The 18,818-nt window shown below is 32.8% G+C and overlaps 1 protein-coding gene and 1 pseudogene across 2 annotated transcripts in view; both read left to right on the plus strand.

The window, feature by feature from the left end:
- The window catches only part of LOC145291994 (uncharacterized), a 115,381-nt gene that overhangs the window by 79,930 nt on the left and 16,633 nt on the right, over positions 1 to 18,818 (plus strand). For both annotated transcript variants that reach the window (XM_080137970.1, XM_080137971.1), the window contains exons 28-32: positions 1,886 to 4,933; positions 7,660 to 7,785; positions 10,312 to 10,478; positions 12,331 to 12,731; positions 13,711 to 14,112. In XM_080137970.1, coding sequence (XP_079994096.1) covers positions 1,886 to 4,933; positions 7,660 to 7,785; positions 10,312 to 10,478; positions 12,331 to 12,731; positions 13,711 to 14,112 — 4,144 coding nt within the window. The remainder of the gene's footprint in view (positions 1 to 1,885; positions 4,934 to 7,659; positions 7,786 to 10,311; positions 10,479 to 12,330; positions 12,732 to 13,710; positions 14,113 to 18,818) is intronic.
- On the plus strand, positions 5,230 to 5,437 carry LOC145292633 (U2 spliceosomal RNA; annotated as a pseudogene).

Genomic DNA, 18,818 nt, shown 5'->3' on the forward strand with positions numbered 1-18,818 from the left:
ACAAGGAATAATTTGCCCTGTGGACTAATTTGCCAAAAAAAAAAAATTTGTAAATAAATATAGATGGAATTTGATGATGGACCTTATGTCCATCATCAAATTCCATCTATATTTATTTACAATATCACGTCAACTGATATTTGAGTTTGACGATGAATGCCCTGGAAAGTCACTTTAGATTAATGTTTAGTTTTAAAATATGCAAACGAAGAAATGATTTTTGGCAATTTTAAATGGTACCTCTTATTTTATCATAAATTTGAGTTCTTTGATAAGAAAAATTAAAAATAAAATGGTAAGGTACACCCAGGCTTGAACAGGAGATCATTCGATCTGTAGTTGAATGCTTTACCACTGAGCTATATCTCCAGATTACAATAAATCTGTGTGTATGTCATTTTTTAAGAAATGACTTACTGAGATTTTATCTCCCCCATGTCGGTGTAACTTGAAATATTCCCCTGTAAAAAATCTTTTTTTTTTATCTATAAGAAAGAAAGATTATTTTGAAGATCAAATTTTTTCGATACTTATCAGATTAATTTTTGCACAAAACATGTCCAAGTACACTGCCAGACATATAAATTAGCTTTGTGTTAAATTTGCAAAAGATAAGTTCCAAAATGGTTGAGCCTATGAGGAACTCCCCCCCCCTCTCTCTCTCTCTCTCTCTCTCTCTCTCTCTCTCTCTCTCTCTCACTCACTCACTCACTCACTCACTCACTCACTCACTCACTCACTCACTCACACACACACACACACACACACACACACACACACACTGACTTTTATTTGATAGATTTTTAAGCTTCTCATCATTGTTGATGAGTTGGGGGATCTGAATTGCCCGGGAGGTGTTTTGTGTGTACTAGACGAAAAATTCTGTATTGCCTGGGAATAAAAATAGTAATAGTACAGTATTACATTTAAGTTCTCAAAAGTTATCAATACCCTAGATAGAACAGATGTGTTTAAATGCCATATTGCCTAGGAGCAAGGACCACTGTATTGCGTTATATTCTACACAAATTACTTGGCATTAAAGGAGAAAAATAGAGACCTGGGATAGGAAAAGAAATATGAGTATACAGATATGAATTTTACAAGAGATGTTACATATACTGTTTTGTTGCTTAAGGTCCCCAAGTAATGCCGAGTAGCTCTGCTAGTTTAAAAATAAATTATTTTTGGAAAATCTTTCCAAAAAATTTTTTTTTACTTGACAAATTTGTATTTAGCTTTGTTTTTCTGATTTAAGAAAATACTGATTTTAAACAAGTTTAACTTTTTGCCCCCCCCCCCCCCCAAACAAAAACAAAAAAAACTTCAATTTCTTTGCAAACGAGTTCATATCTCTATATACATGTGACCACTAGCTCCTATGATTAATTCTTGTAAAAAAAAAAAAAGGTACTATAATGATCTGTTTTGTGATGTTTGGAAATCCCCTGCTACGTCTTATCAGCGTTGTTTGAACATTTGCGAACATGATTCTTCAATTACATTGTCTTTTGTATTTGATCCTATTTCATTTTATTATGTTCTTAAAGTTTTATTGTAATTTAAATTGTGAATACATTTTTTTAGACACCCTGTGCATGTGTATGTGATTTTTCGACATAAATCAAGATTGTTATACTGTCTAGCCATCTGCATGAAACTTGGAGAGGGCATAATTCTGTTACATATTTTATTTCAATTGAATACAAGTAAATAAATTGACAAAATTAATGGGTTTTTTTAACCATAGAATTTCCATGGGCATTTTGACTTATGAAACTTTGAATTTCAATGATGCTCATCATTTTGTACAATTATTTGAAATACTTACATGCATTAAAAAAAAGAATTATTTTTATTTTATTTATTTTTTTTTTTTTTACAGCTTGGAAACAACAAATCCAATGTGGAGAATGCTGTCAAAGCCAAGAAAAAAGTAAATTTCTTGGATCAGTCCAATAAACTGAATATCATGGCTAATCCCTTTTCCAAAGAAATTGTGAAGGAATTTGCTTTGACTTCTCAGGAAAACATTGCATTAAACGCCAAGATTCACAAAGACATAACACCAAAATTATCGGATCCAGTTAGTATTCAGTCTATAAAAACTAAGGATCTCAAATCTTTAAAATCACCTGGAAAAGTTAGAAGTGTTCAAGATTCTACACCTTTGGAGAATTGGCTTTCAATTTCCCAGTCAAAATTGTGCGAATCTTCTAAAGATTCGATAGTGCTGGAACCTCATATGTCTTCCCTTATTGAAGATTTTACTTCTGATTCTAATAAGCTTTCTAATTCTGTACACCCGACCAAAGAAATTTATCAAAACCATACTTTTGTTGAAGAAACACAATCTCCCATCAAAGTTTCTCCTGAAAAATTATGTACCGTATCCATTTCTGAAACTCCTGTCAAAATGTCAGTGACACCAATCGAACCTGATGCTGTTAATATACGGCACTTGTCATTCGATGATTTGGAAGAGATTGCAACTAAACCATCTGACAATCTAACTGAAGAAATGTCTCCTTGCGATAAAATGGAAACCTGCAGCCCTCCTGTAAATAATGACGCGCACATCAGCATCGGTGAAAGTCCGTCGTCCGTCTCTCCTTCACAAAACTCTGACACTATTAACTGCAAGACTCAAGCAGAAACTCTTTCGATGGATTCTGCTGATCCATGTGAAGATATTGTACCAAAGGAAAATTCCATGGTTAATAAAGGATCTTGTAAAAGAAAAATCGATAGCCCTGTGAAAGACTCAGCAGAAGCAAAAAGAACAAAGTTCTCGTCAAACATGGATGATTCTCCTGTTGACAGTTGGGCTAAGGATGTAAAATCGCTAAATAGTTCTGATGAAATTCTTGATGATTCCTTCAGTGACTCACTTGATGTAAGCAGCAATTTGGAGTCTGACGATTCCAAACTGCACAGTGACAATAGCCATGATGAACAATCTCCATCTAGGAAACGTCGTGTAGGTTCACAAAAGAGAAAACCTTTGAAAATAACTAAACTGATCCAAAAAACTTCTAACCGCAGGATTTCTCCTGTAAAAACACGATCTTGGGGAAAAGTTTTACGTACCAGGAAGAGAGCTATAAATGGCAAGAGTGAAGATCTTACAAATAAACGACGGCCTAAGAATGCTAAAGTTGTTGCTCGCAATACAGATCCTGCATTAACGGTGTTGAAAACAAAAGTTCCATCAGTTCCAGCCCACAAAGTTTTTAATGATTCTCTTAAAAATGAAACCAAAACGGAGAATTTTACTGAATTGTTGACAATGGAAGGTGACGTTAAATTAAAATCAATAAAACCTGAGGAAAATATTGATTTTTTGACTAGATCAATAAATGAAAATGATAAATCAACTTCATCTGATCACTGTTTGTTGCCGGTTGAAAGTGTGGATTCCATTGAAGAAGTCAAAATAAAGACTGAATCTCCAATTAAAGACAAAATGGTTGGTGATGCAAATCAGGATTCCATTTCTGCTGATGACAGTATTAACGAGTCAACAGTCACAATTAAACCAAATCCTCAATCCAATTCCCCGGTGACTGAAGCTCCAAAAAAATCCTTGAGATTGCGTTCTGGCAATCGAGGTTTCCCATTAAAATTTTCGGATAGTTTTGTTTATGGAATTAAAATTTCCACAAGTCCAACTTCCAGTGCCAAAAAAAATCAAAAGTCTGTGATTAAAACTTCCCCTTCTCCCCCTTCTCAAAAATCTGCACAACTTCTCACTTCTAAAGAAAGTTTAACTATTGATAAAATTGAATCGACTGAGGTTTCAGAAACAATTAATAAAATGCAGGTTGCAGTTGACAAACAGGAAGAATCAAAACAAATAGAATCGATTGCTGTTAACAAAGACACTTCTGTTACTAATCTAGTTGAGACAAATGCTAAACGAGCCATCGATGATGGTAGTGTTGCTGTCGATGCTATAGCTGATACAACCAATGTTGTGCAATTGGTTCCTAACTCTAACTCTTTTAATCTTGACAAAGTTGAATCAATTGCTGACAATAATCATGAATCTAATTTACCTGTTGTACATGAAGACATGGAAATTGAGCCAGTCCTTCTGAAATCTGTTACTGAAGACAATGGTTCTATTTGTGATCAAAATGGCGTACCAGATTTGGTGGAGTTTTCTGCTAAAAAGGATGCAAACAGTGAAACTGAAGCAGTTGTACAACCGTGTGTTCAAGACAATACAGCTAGCATTAAATCTGTGCCTGATAATATAACTGCATGTATTAATACACCTTCCACAGAAACAAATAATACAACTGTGTGTGCTGCTAAATCTTCCACAGAAACAGATAATGCAGCTTTGTGTGTTGCTAAATCCTCCACAGAAACAGATAATGCAGCTGTGTGTATTGCTAAATCCTCCACAGAAACAGATAATGCAGCTGTGTGTATTGCTAAATCCTCCACAGAAACAGATAATGCAGCTGTGTGTATTGCTAAATCCTCCACAGAAACAGATAATACAGCTCTGTGTATTGCTAAATCCTCCACAGAAACAGATAATACAGCTGTGTGTATTGCTAAATCCTCCACAGAAACAGATAATACAGCTCTGTGTATTGCTAAATCCTCCACAGAAACAGATAATACAGCTTTGTGTATTGCTAAATCCTCCACAGAAACAGATAATACAGCTCTGTGTATTGCTAAATCCTCCACAGAAACAGATAATGCAGCTTTGTGTATTGCTAAATCCTCCACAGAGACAGATAATAAAGCTTTGTGTGTTGCTACGCCTTCCACAAAACCACCACCAGCCTGTGATACTCCTGACAATGTACCACCCTGTACTTATTCACCATCTCCAGTCTACTCACCAACAACTGGTATTTTAAAAAAACGGCTCTCAACTGGAAGTGGGGACACACCATCGCCACCAAATAAGGTAAGAATTTTATTTAAACTATCAAATAATCTTCTCTTATAGACTCAAAGACCCAAAGCTGTATAAACTTTAATTTTTGGGCAGGAAACTAAATCTATTGGTTAATGAAAGCAAACAACTAATTTCTACATTTCAATGTTTAAAGATGGCTGACAATTAAAATTTGAGTAAATGTTTTTTTTTTTTGTTTGTTTTTTTATCTAAATCACAGTTGTTACATACATGTAGTTTAACTTATTGTATTCTTAAGCCTATCTGTAATCTACTTCGGAATTAAAAATTTCCAGAATGTAGATTCTGATTCTTGGCCTTCGGGACAAGATCAAAGTGTAGTATCTGTTCTTCAGATGCTGCACTTCTATTTCTCGTTCTCTTTCGGTGGAGGAGAAATATTTTTATTTTTGTACGTTTTCTCCACGTTAAAAAACGACCCTGGTGTCTAACTCTGTCCCGTGGGGAGGCATAGTAAATAGGTACATTTCTGTCTATTCAGTTATGACTGAGGAAATGAGAGCATGCTATCCCCGTGAAGTAAATAAAGGGTTCTGTTCACAATTCTGTCCCAGATTCCCGAATTTGACAGAAATATTCCCGAATTTGACAGAAATATTCCCGAATTTGACAGAAATATTCCCGAATTTGACAGAAATATTCCCGAATTTGACAGAAATATTCCCGAATTTGACAGAAATATTCCCGAATTTGACAGAAATATTCCCGAATTTGACAGAAATATTCCCGGGTTTGACAGAAATATTCCTGAATTTGACAGAAATATTCCTGAATTTGACAGAAATATTCCCGAATTTGACAGAAATATTCCCGAATTTGACAGAAATATTCCCGAATTTGACAGAAATATTCCCGAATTTGACAGAAATATTCCTGGGTTTGACAGAAATATTCCCGAATTTGACAGAAATATTCCCGAATTTGACAGAAATATTCCCGAATTTGACAGAAATATTCCCGAATTTGACAGAAATATTCCCGAATTTGACAGAAATATTCCTGAATTTGACAGAAATATTCCTGGGTTTGACAGAAATATTCCTGGGTTTGACAAGATACCCCTGAAGATGGTTAGAGATTACATTGCCGGAAGCATTGAAACTGACACTCAAGATAAGAACAATAATCCGAAGAATCCAAATAATACAAATAGATCTGTAATGTCTTACCAGTAACACCAGTTGTACATCTTACAATATTGTCATTTTCATCATCTTTGGTTTTATATGCTGTTATGTAATGGATGACTTTTAGAAATTGACTTCACAGCTAACTTATTTTTTGTCAGGTTTTATTTATTCCTTTTTTCTCTGAAATCTGTCTTGATTTTAAGACATTTCTTTTATGTTTTCCATGAATTTCTCCTACCTGTTCTTCAGCTAATAACCCCCAAACTATCATCCATTCTTTTTATTTAACTATACCATTGAAATCTGTCTTTCTATACTCTCCAGATTTAAACTTCCTTTGAGTGAGATTACAGATCTTGATTTTAAGACTTTCCTTATACATCCATTGTATCATTCTCATTTCTCTCCCTCTCTCAACGTCTTTAATCCTCACTAGCCATGTTTTACTTTTGTGTGTGTGTATATATTACACATTGTACTTATGCCTGATTTGTTGGTGGTAAAACCCGACTGGTTAGTCATGGCAGTTCTCTGATCTTACTTTACCCACTGTTAACTGACACCAGCTCTTCCTGTGTTTAAAGACAATAAACTTGTGAACAACTGCAATAACCTTGCCATCCAAGTATACTTAAAATGAAGACCTTTTAAATTATGGTGTGCATATAATATGGATTGTGTGTATTTTTGGCAATCAGCATAAGTAAAATCGATGATATAAGAAAAACTGTACACTACATTCTTGGTGATATTTTGAACTGGAATTTCCTGTGTTTTTCCCATTACAAAGCTTTTCAATTGTTGCTTAAAAGAGAAATACTTTCCCTCTCATTGGAAAATTTTCTTGGTTTTCTCAATATTTAACAAAAAAAAAAAAAAATCCTGATGATCAATCTTCTAATTTAGTATGATCAGTTTTCTGTGCATCATGAGTTGCTTGAATTTGTAATAAATTGAGAAGTTGCCAATTACCCCAGCAAGAGCAATCTACTTGTTGACAAGCAATATCAATTAAGTCTTATAATATCACATAGTGAATTTCTTGAGGATTTTGTTTCTAGTTTAAAACATATCAATTTGATAGTCTGGCACAAAGAGTTGCTGCATAAACTTGCTAGCTATGGAATATCTTGCAATGTCCTCTCGGCCATCAAATAAGTTTAAAGAAGTAGTTGTCAAAAGTTTGACGCACATCGTATCAATGCCAGCATGTCTCACTGATCAATTCTGGGCCTAAAAAAATGCACAGAATTATCTCCCATAGTAAAACATTTTTTTTTTGGTTAATTGTCCTAAAAAGCTAAAATGGTTTGGAAATGAGGATGATTACATGATAAATTTCACATGCATGTAAGTGTTAAGAATAACAATAACTAATACTAATATTAGTAGTAGTAATAGTTATAATACTGGTTGCAATAATAGCAGTATTAATATTGTTTAAGCTTCTCATTCTTTTACAATATTTTTAGTTGGGGTAAATGCTGGATAGCCCTGCTATTTTTCTATAATTTCTGTTTAAATTCTAAAATGCAACATATTGTGTATTTGAAATCAATAATGAAATTTTATTTTTTGACACAGCGACGGGTATCATTTGCAGATCCAATCTTTGAAGAAAAAACTTTACCATCACCAGTCCGTCAGAAACGGAGACTTACCCCGTACAGTTCAAGATCTTCACGACGCAACCTACTCACTAATTATAAGGTAAATGATTCGCATGTTTATCGCTATTTTAACTGCAATCTTTTATAGGAAAAGGTCAGGATCTAATCTTTTTCTTGCATATGGATGGAATGCGATGTGGAGTTGAAGTATTAAGTCCCCAGAAGAGGGGTTATTTTGTGTGTTAGACTATCAACTCCCCTTCGTGCACACACACCAGTGTTAGGAAGTTAAAAAATATTTAAAAAAAAAAAAAAAAAAAAAAAAAAAGTTTATCACAAAAACAAAGGTATAGGAAGTTGTTCACCAAGGTACACAAAGGGTTAAAATAGGATTGTTAATCAAGGTGTGGCAGTGATTAGTTCGGATTAGTTTGCAGACAGTTTAGAAGTGTTAATGAATTTTTGCAACAGTGAGGAACAAATTATGCACAGTCTTAAGTTTGTAACATTTGAGAGCACAGGGCAGTTTGGGACAGTAAGGGACAGATTGGAGCTATTAAAAGATAGAGATTAGCTGATGTCCACCAACAGAGACCTCAACAAACTGTATGGACGTTAGTCATTTTCTGCGATAGTGTCACATACTCATCCAGAGCCCAACCGATATCTACGAAATGTGTCAAAGTTTGTTTTGTTTTGACTTATTTTTTTATACTTGTGAGCCACTGAGCACCCCTTGGCAACTGCCAGTGTTGAGAGATGATGACATGACCAGAAGATAAAATAGAAGACCACGAGAAATCTGGTTGGTATTTGTTGAGAGGGAATGCATATGGTCGCATACAGATCAATTGAACCAAACATCCTGAGTTTTAGCAGTTTCTCTAAATTATGAAATTTGATTCAACATGAAATTAACAATAGACGTTTTCCTGATATGTTCAAAATAAATATATTTCACACAGATTTCATACTTGTTATTACAGACAATTCTGTATTGAATGCTGTAGCTGGTGATTTTAAGTTAAAAAAAAAAATACTTGGGTACCATTAGCTAGAATTTAAACCAAGACATTTAATGCTCCAGCCACATGTCCTACCAGTGTAACTATCGAGAGATAGGTAAGAAAGATTTAATATTAAATGACTTGAAGACATTAAATTGAATTTGGGCATGCGCAGAAAAGAAGTAAACATGTTGGCAAGTTAAAATGAACAGCTTGCATTTCAACTTGCCGATATACGTCTGTACATTATTATTCATTCATCCAGATTTTACCCATTATAAACCATCCTTGGTGTATGATTATTATTTCTTGTTGATTTGAGTGGTATGTGTTCAAGAGTTTGTTGGTTAAATATTTACATACACATCTACTGTTTTATTTATATAGATTAAAAAAAAATGTTAAGATTATTTTTCTCTAATATATAACAATCCAATTTTATTTCTGAAAACAAGCCGCACGCGCATGTTATTTACAATCTTTGATCATTTGCTTAATAGAGCAGTCTTCTAGCAAGTAACTTGTGCCCCCACGACGTGAACACCCTTGACAGACCTGACAAGCTGCAAAATCCCACCCCCACACTGTAGAGATCCCTATATGTAAAAGATCTTTCTACTCCAGTAGTTTCTTCCCCAGAACCGCTAGACTTTGGAATTCCATTCCAGGTCACTGCTTCCCCAACTGTACTGACATGCAGAAGTTCAAGTGCAACGGGAACCAACATCTTACTGCCCAAATCCCTACATAGTACCCCAGTAGTTGTTTCCCCTGATAGTAGCCCCCTACACCAAAGTGGCAATGTGCCTTGTTTGGGGTGAAAATGTAATATAAAAAAAATTTTTTAAAAAAACCTAAGCTATGCAGTCAACAGAAAATTTGACAAAATAGGCTTAATATTTCTTCATCCGTATTAGTTTCAATTTTTTCTTCACTCAAAGTAAAAGTTTACATTTGTGTATCTATAAAATAATTAATAAAAATGTATGGAAATTCACCCTCCACCCTACGTATAGCATGAAGTATATTATTATTATATTCTGTAGCAAATTTTAAATTGTTTCCTCACACGACATTCCATAAATAAGTAAAATATGCTGTTATTGAAGAAGTTTGTCATTAATTCATTTTGAAATGTTTTGATATATAACTTAGCAACAGGTTTACATTGCATTATTTTATACCAAAATAACAGAAGAAAACTTTATTTTTGAAAACATTTAATTAAAAAGTTACACATCTTGCCACTTGGTAAACTGTTCATACTGAGTGAAATTAGTTTAATGACTACTAAATTAAGCAATTTGAGATACGTTTCAAGTAATATGATTATCTGTAGATGCTATACTATTATTGTGCATGTAAACCAACAGTTTGACATTGGATTCTTAAAAAATCTAATAAAATATAACTTTATTTCAAGGAGATGATCATTGTATTTAGTAGACTTTCAGTTGATTATCTCTGAAACTGTTAAAAGATCTTATACATTTTAATAATTATGAACTGACTTTTCTATTTTAGTTTTCTATTCAACATTATATGAATATATCAATATTCAACAGTTTTATCTTTTTAATACTTTGATTTTTTTTTTTTTTTCTCGACTTTATCTGCAGAAAAGGGATTCTAATCTGTGTATAAGTAACAGTCCAAATGGATCTCAAAGCAGTTACAGCAGTTCTCAAGAATCTCAACTCAACTGTACTGAGCCAATATCTCCCCATCTTGTGACTTGTCAAGAACCTCTGCGGCAAATTTTGCCACAGTTGACATCTTCTGTTTGGTAAGCTTGTTTTGTGAATGCTGAATTATATGAATTGTTGCAGGTGGTTTAATAAACAAGGTACAAAATTATTAAGTGATGGTAATTTAGTGTTTTTTTTTTTTGTTTTGTTTTTTTAGAATACTTGTTTAACTCGTAAATGTCCAATAACACTAAATCTTGCAGGCCAAGATCAGTGTAGTATATGTTCTGATTCTGCACTTCACCTTTTCTGTTCTCAGTCAGTGGAGGAGAAATCCTTCATGACTGAGAAAATTTTTATTTTTGTTCCTATTCAGAGTGTCCCTTTTTGGGAGCTAGGTTTCCCCACATTAAAACTCGACCTTGTGTCTAACTCTGCCGTCGTGAGGAAACAAATAGCAACACTAAATGTTGCCAGTGTTTGTTAGCTTTGTTTACAACTATTTTTTTAATACATTTAAAACATCAGTGTAAAGTAAATAACACTGTCTTTTTGCTCTTTACATCCAGGTTATTGGAAATTTTAGTCTCATCAGGCTTGTTTATTTATTTATTTTTTATTTATTTTTTTATTTTTTTTATTTATTTTATTTATTTTTTTATTTTTTTTATTTATTTTATTTATTTATTTATTTTTTTTCAGAAAATTATTCTGAAATGTCTCCTTTTAATAACTAAAATAACTTGAGATTATCCAAATAATTGATTTGGACAAAGATAATTAGAGCAACATATCAGTTTCTTTAATAATTTCTCTTAGCATTCAAATTTGTGTGCAGATCACAATGGCTGGAATAGTATCTGTTTCATTTTTTTGTCTCGGTTAATGGAGAAATCCTTCATGACTGTATTTTATATTTTTGTTACTAACCAGAGTGCTCCTTTTTGGGGAGCTGGTTTCCCCCTCGCATTAGAAACTAACCTTGTGTCTAACTGTCCTGATGGGGAGGCAATTAAACAAACAAAAACAAAATGGGTGGAATTATTTTTGCCAATAAATAGGTTAGCTGTCTAAGTATGTCTTTTCATAGACACTGTTCATCTTGAATTGGAGAATCATGTTCAGAATTGTTTCAGTCTAAACAACACTGCATAGAACTATGTCCATGAATAAGTTGAACATTAAAACCAATAATAATACCATTCTTTTTCTTTTGTAATATGCATTATAATTGTAATCTGAATTTATTGTTGACCTCTGACTCACCACAGTTTCTGGTTAGTAACTCATTTTGATATATGGCACAATCATGTTGACACACTGGTTCTCGCCAGATCACCAGAGTTAAGCAATTTTGAGCCTGGCCAGTACCAGATGGCTAGGCACTGTATATACCTTCTAGGGAGGTTGGACATGAGGCCAACTCCCTCACCCTGAAAAAAGAACTCCTTGCTACAAAAGCATCTACAAAGTTGTGGATGGCCTATGCCCCTCCAGGGACTCAAGCCTATGGAGAACTCCTTTTGGTGTTTACTTGCATTTATTCATCACATTGAGGATTTGCAAGTCATCATATGATGATTCCAGTTGATTGCACTAACCAGCCCTCACAGAAAGTATTGCAACACAGTGTTAGCATAACAATCAATCTGTTTATATCGTTGATGCAATTTGTATAAAATAAAATCCTTTCCACCTAAGTTCTTATACTTCTTCCCAGGCTTCCACTGATAAAGTATCTGTCTGCAAAAATGCTAAGATCCCTCGATTATATAAAAATGTCATCCAAAAGTGACATTGGATTCTACCAACTGTTGTCTGTACATTTTATCAATTCAATTGTCTGATTTTATTATTTAAAAAAAATAAAAAATAAAAATAAAAAAAAAACTATAAAGAATTCAATTATATATAATTGATTTAAAAATTAAAAACACCTTTTCTTTACAGGTCACGTGGTCTTGGTCAGTTGTTAAAAGCCAAGAAAATCCATACAGTTGGTGATTTAGCTTCAATGTCCGAATACGATATCCACAATCTACCAGTGAGATCTCCAAAAGTGTCCAATGTAAAAACTGTTTTAACCAACTTTAAACTTCAGTGGGATATGAAAAGAGATAAGTCGCCAAACACTTCAATCACTTCAATTATGGCTGCCGTGGCAACTGGTACGACAACAGTGTCTGCAGTGTCTAATGCACTTAATCATTCCATAAATACTGCTGCTTCTTTTGAATTGGATAAACAAAGTTCAAAAGAAAACGAAAATACTTTAAATGTTGAAGACTCAAATGTTGCTGCTGTTAAAAACCTTATAACTAAAACTCCAAAGACGGGAACCTCACTTACGGGTAATTTCTTTTTAGATTCTTGTGAACATTTGTGCTATTATTCTCTAATAGTCTCACTTGATAGCATGTGCGTAATTTCAAACTTTCTTGGGTATAATGTGAAATCTCTACTTGTTAATCGACTTCCTCCTTCCTCACTTTTTTTTTTTTTATAAATGTCTTATTTCTGTCTGTTTTATTTCTTTCTCTTTTTTTCCTCCTCTCATCTTGTGTTACTTCCCTTCCCCAGAAATGTTAATTCTGCCATACTTCAACTGATTCCTGATGGAGAGGGTAGGAGGTACAAGATTTGTATTTCATAAAAAATTACTTCCTGTCATCATTATTCCCCACCTCCTCTCCACACATACATGGGGTGGGAGTCTCTTGCTAACAGCCTTTTTTTTTTTTTTTTACACATTTAAATTTTTATCTAAGAATGAATATTACTTCTGGACATAAAATATATTTTATGTGATTGTATATGGTTTTACTTTTTTTTTTGTGTGTGTGTGTGAAGTGGGCTTACCACTAAAACTAGAAGTAATGGGGTTAAGGGAGGCTTCTCAATCAAACTTCGATGTCTTGCATGTTTTTTTTTTGTCAATTGCCTTGAAAATCTCCCAATTCAGGAGGGGGGGTAATTTTTAGACAACCTGAAAAAAATATTTTTCATTCGTCTGAAATTGTTGAGTAATTTATTGTAAGCCTTTGTTTTCACTGCTGTTTCTTTTAGCAGTTTAGCTTGTATCGGCTATGTTGCAAATGTATTTTTTAATATTTTGCAGTCGTTCGTTAGTTAGCTTATCCTCCCAACCTTCTGTAACATCCAACTTCCCAGCTAATAAATAACATTATTACTCTGCAGTATTGGGGGAGGGGGGCAATATTTTACTAATTATATAAACTTTTATATAAAAAATCAATTTTAATTGTAGAAATAATGCAATATTTATTATTTGGTAATTCTAAATCCTGTTTTTTTTTTTTCTCTTTATAGTTCCCGAATTAGAGTTGTCGTCATCTCTTAAGTCTAATATTAATGATCCTAATGCTGCTTCCAAAAATGAATCAAATACCCCACCCATTACAGATGATACTACACAAGAGATAGTGGTATCGGCTAACGGTGATAACAACCCCAACCTGACAGATCTTTCAATATCAGTTCCTGTACTTGAAAATCCAGAAGCATCAAGCACACCATTAAAAACACCAGCAACCCAAACTAAGAAATCAAATAGCAGCAGACAAACTAAAGATGAATCGTTTTGTTCAGCCATTGAAAAAAAATCTGTTGATCTGCAGTCGTCTATCAAACCTATTTGTTTGGAAAGTAAATTTTTGGCTCTTGACACAAATCAAAAGGATGCGAAAGATGAAGAAAAAATGGATGATGAAGGTATGTACTGCACATGAAATGTTTTTATTTTCAAATGACCCATGGAATTTTCATAGGTGCGTCCGTCTTTTAAACTTAAACATGATGTCCCTTCGTATAGGCATAAATATTAATAAAAACCTGTTTAGCAATGAAAATGCAATTTAAAAATACAAACTGATCAACGGAAGATGTTTTCATCTATGAACAGAATGGATTATATGGATCTTGTCACACTTCTTTAAAATAAAAATTTGGTGATAGTGATTGATGAAAAGTGAAATATCTTCAATCATTATGGAAATTATTGATGTTTGCTTGTGTCTGACATGGAATACCTTTACTGGTCTTTTGGCTGAGATCAAGGTCCATTTTTAGTGAACAAGAGATCTTTTTAGATGGTAATTTTTATTTTTTTATTTTATTTATTTATTTTTTTTTGTCCTAATAGTGTGTTCCACTATTTTTAGGCTAGCTGGATTTTCTTGGTGTAAAAAAAAAAAAACACTCAGATCTTGTCTAACTCTGCCCTTGTGTGGTAGCAAGTAAACAAGGACTTAAAATAAGAAATAATAAAACACTAAATCACAAACCTCGATTTTGAACACAATAATTCAGAACAATTTTTTTTACATGAAATGGACTTGAAAATGCCTCTGCTGTCAGATAGCCATCTTAAAACTTTCCCTTATGTCCAGAGGTGATGAACTTGAAATTAATTTCAAGAATTGTTGTCTTTTATTTGGTTAGAAAATTTACCTGAAAACTCAATTCCTCTAGGAAATTATTTTAACTTTGACATTTCAGTATGAATTTTAGCTTTGATGAAAAACTCTGGTCTTTGTAAATCTGTGTTTGTCATTCTTGTGTTGCATTTATCATGTGACGATATGATTTTCTCAGCATGATTTTCTATTGAATATTAATCTCCTTTTGGTAGACAGGGAAGGTGTGATAGTTTCTAAAAATTAGATCAGGAGATTGGAGGTTTCAATTTTGCGATAATTTGCATACATAACTAATTGACACTGATAATTGATATTGTAGCAACAAAGAGGCCCATGTAAAAGGAACTGATTTTCAATTTTAGTCAAGTTCTCTCTCTCTCACACACAGAATTTACAAGATTCTAAAAACCCTTGGTAACCTTTGCTATGTTAAACCACTTAATTTCATCTTCACCTTCATCCCCTGCCAATTTCTATAGCAACTCTATTTCTATTTTAGCAATTTTCAGGTAAAAAGGACTGCACTCTTTGAGAATTTGTCATTGTATGTTGGGAGATAATTGTTAGAAAAGAAGGATGCAACTTTTTTTTTTAACAAATGAATTCTTTACAAATTCCTTAAAATGAATTTTTATTTAATAAAACTGCAACATGACTTTTTTTTTTTTTTATTAAAACAAAGGTTATGGTTTAAAAGAAAAGGTAGTTGCAACACCTTTTTCTCTCTTTTTTTTTTTTTTTTTTTTTTTTTTAATAACTTTTTTTTAGTAAAAATAGTCTTTCACATGGCAAAAGAAAAATGTTTCCATAATGGTAGAAGAATTCTTTGCAGTTATCACATTTTCCTTTTTTTTGTAATGTTGATTATATTTTTTGTTATTATTGTTGTTACGTTAAAAATGTTATTGCAGTTTTCCTTTTTAAAAGCTGTCATCTTTATTTTCTTAAATAAAATGTTTGTTGAATAAAAATTACAATTCCTATGCAGTCATTGTCATACTTTTCCAATGTTAAAGATTATATTTTAAAAACCTTAACGTTTTTTTTTTTAAAAAGTAGTAAAAAAAGTCGCATTGCAGTTTTCTTTTTGTAATAATTAAATAATTTGCACAATTCATTGAAGTTGCATCCTATATTCTCATATGATAAAAATGAATTTATCTATTAGTAAGATGCAGTTCTCAGCCTCAGGCCAATTACAAATTCTCAGAGAGCCAAAAGGAATGCTTTTACAAAATAGAATTAAGTTTTCATTTGTACATTGGAAAATATAGGAAAATATAGGAAATTAATTTGTCAAAATCAAAACCATTCAATATAGTGCTAATCCTACTGAACAGTCTAAGGAAAATGTTCAGATTTTGATGCATTGAATTTTTATCAACAAAATTTTATGCTCTTATAAAATGTTCATTTTATGTTAGATTAATATAGAAAAGTGATCCCCTATTTAAAACTAATTTTTTCATATCTTGGAAACTACTTATATCCTGGAATTTTAAACGTTATTTTCATTTTCGCTACCCTTGAAAACTTATAGTAGTGGTAATGTTAAAGGATTTTTTGAGGGTGGAAAAATACTGCGCCTTTCATGTTTCAATCATAGTCATTTGTTTTCCTAGTTTTGCATATGTATTACAAAATGTCTGATATTTCCCCAAATTCCTGGCCTTGATGATGGAGAGACTAAAACTGGCTGCTATGGTTTCAAATGATCTGAAATAACAGCCGGGGAGACTTGATTCCAAATATTTCTCATATATTATATCTCCCTTCTTTAATTGTCATACATAAAGTAAATTTAACAGTGTATAAAGATTTTTTTGATACTGAAGATTTTCATCATCGTACCCTACTTCCAAAAGAAGGGAGATATAACACGAGAAATATTTGGAATCAAGTCTCCCCTTGCTGTTATTTCAGGTCATTTGAAACTATAGCAGAAAGTTTTAGTCTCTCCTTCATCTCCTTTATTTATATAGAAGACTAGCAAGGGTACCCGGCATTGCCCGGGTGTTTGGGGGTGGAGTAAATCAAAACAAAATGGAAAATAACGTAATAACCATGTTTAAATATTATATTTAATAAAAAAAAAAAACGCAAACGTAATACAGAATAAAGAATAAGCGATGTTAAAACTTTTTAAAAAATCAGAAAAACCAAAAAAACAGCAAGCGTGATGGGGAAAAAAAAAAAAAGTAAAAAAAAAAAAAAAAAAATGAACAAAATATGGCATAAATAACTCTGTTTTAATATTAAAACTTCAAAAATCGAAATATATATATATATCTAATATCTAGGCTTGAATGTACAATCTTAAGATAACGACTGGTTTATGACCGTGTGAGTGAAATTAGGTCACGTTTTATATATATATATATATATATATATATATATAAACTAATTCAAGAAAGAATGTTTTTTGCGCATGCGTGTTTGGCTAAATTGTTATGAAGGAACATTTTTTTTTCTACCCCTCCCTGTAGGAAAGTACCCAGTTGAGGGTGAAGGAATCTGTTGTTGGCCAATTTTTCGATATTTGTCATCCGGAGTGTCGAGCTTCAAAATGAGAAACCAATCTCGTGAAAATCCATAGCCTCTGTCGAAATTTTTTGCGAGATATACAAACATATACATACATTTAAACAGATTTTTGCCCTTTTCTATAGAAGATTAAGATAATGGAAGTATTCCCAAATCTTTAATGTCACTTTTGTGTGCATGATTTGGAAAGAAAAATACCAATTTCAATGTATTTCATATTTTCTATCAAAATTATTTAACATCTAAGTTCTTGGTCCATGCCAAAAACTCTGAAAGGATGATTCAAGTAGTACTGTGGAGCTATTCATGATTTTATTTTCGTAGTTTCATTAGCAATCTAAATGGGAGCAATAAATGCAAAATTAGTTTTCCATTTGGTAAGTTGTATATTCTAAGAAAGAACTTGTCTTTTGTTAAGTCTGTGTTGCCTGGATGTCATGATAGTGATAATACATTGTTTGTTAAGTGAGATAAGTAAATTCAAAGTGCTTGAAAGAACATCTGTTTACCTGGCATTGCCCAGAAGTCATCAATATTCTAGATAGAATAATCTTATAATGAGTAAATGTTTGGAAATACTGTGCTGCCTGAGAGGAAATTTTCGCTGTATTTTGCCATACTATTGTATACCAGAAAACGTACTTTGCATAGATAGGTCAGGTGTGTGCAATAATACAGTAGTACATTTTCATGTCGGATTTTTAACCGACTAAAGGGAGGGGGCAGACGTTTCTGCAACTCAACGGGTTAAACCTGAACTCGACGTAGGACAAAAAAAAAAACAATGAAACTTTTACCTTGCGTGGTGAATCCTTCATGGCTTTTCTCGGTTAACTGGAGTTGCAACGAATTGCCTCGTTGCTTACAATGACAAATCATCCTTGTAAAAGGAACTACGAAACGTTGGATCGAACAAAAAGACCAACATCACATATCGACGATACGGATGTTTTTATAACCCACTCGTCGATTCTATGCAAATGTTGTTACATCCAACCCACATGAGAGTGGACAACAAAGAAACACTATTATAAAATCAGTCGACCAAGCACTTTCAAACCTTTTGCTTGAACGACTGACACACAGAATTCCATTGCTTCACCCCTCCACATCGAGTTCCGGTCAGTAAAAATTACCACATTCGATGTGGCATATGCTTGATGGAGAAGAGAAAGATAAGTTGCCTCCTATTTTTTTAGGAAAGGGTAGGGAAGAAACAACTTAAAAACTGAAACCACATTTTATGTGAGAGTAGGATGTGTTAAAATAGGAAAGAGAACGACGGATTCAGATAGGAAGAAGAGTTTAATATAAAGATGCTTAATTTTAACTGCTATTATTTTATTTTTATGGCTCCAAGCAATGCCGGATAGATCTGTTAAATTAATAATTGTTTAATAAAATAGATAGATTACAATAAATCATAAAAACAAATACTTGTAAAAATAAACTTTA

Source organism: Euprymna scolopes, chromosome 13 (assembly GCF_053919585.1).
Source record: "Euprymna scolopes isolate OS-2025 chromosome 13, ASM5391958v1, whole genome shotgun sequence".
Taxonomy (NCBI): domain Eukaryota; kingdom Metazoa; phylum Mollusca; class Cephalopoda; order Sepiida; family Sepiolidae; genus Euprymna; species Euprymna scolopes.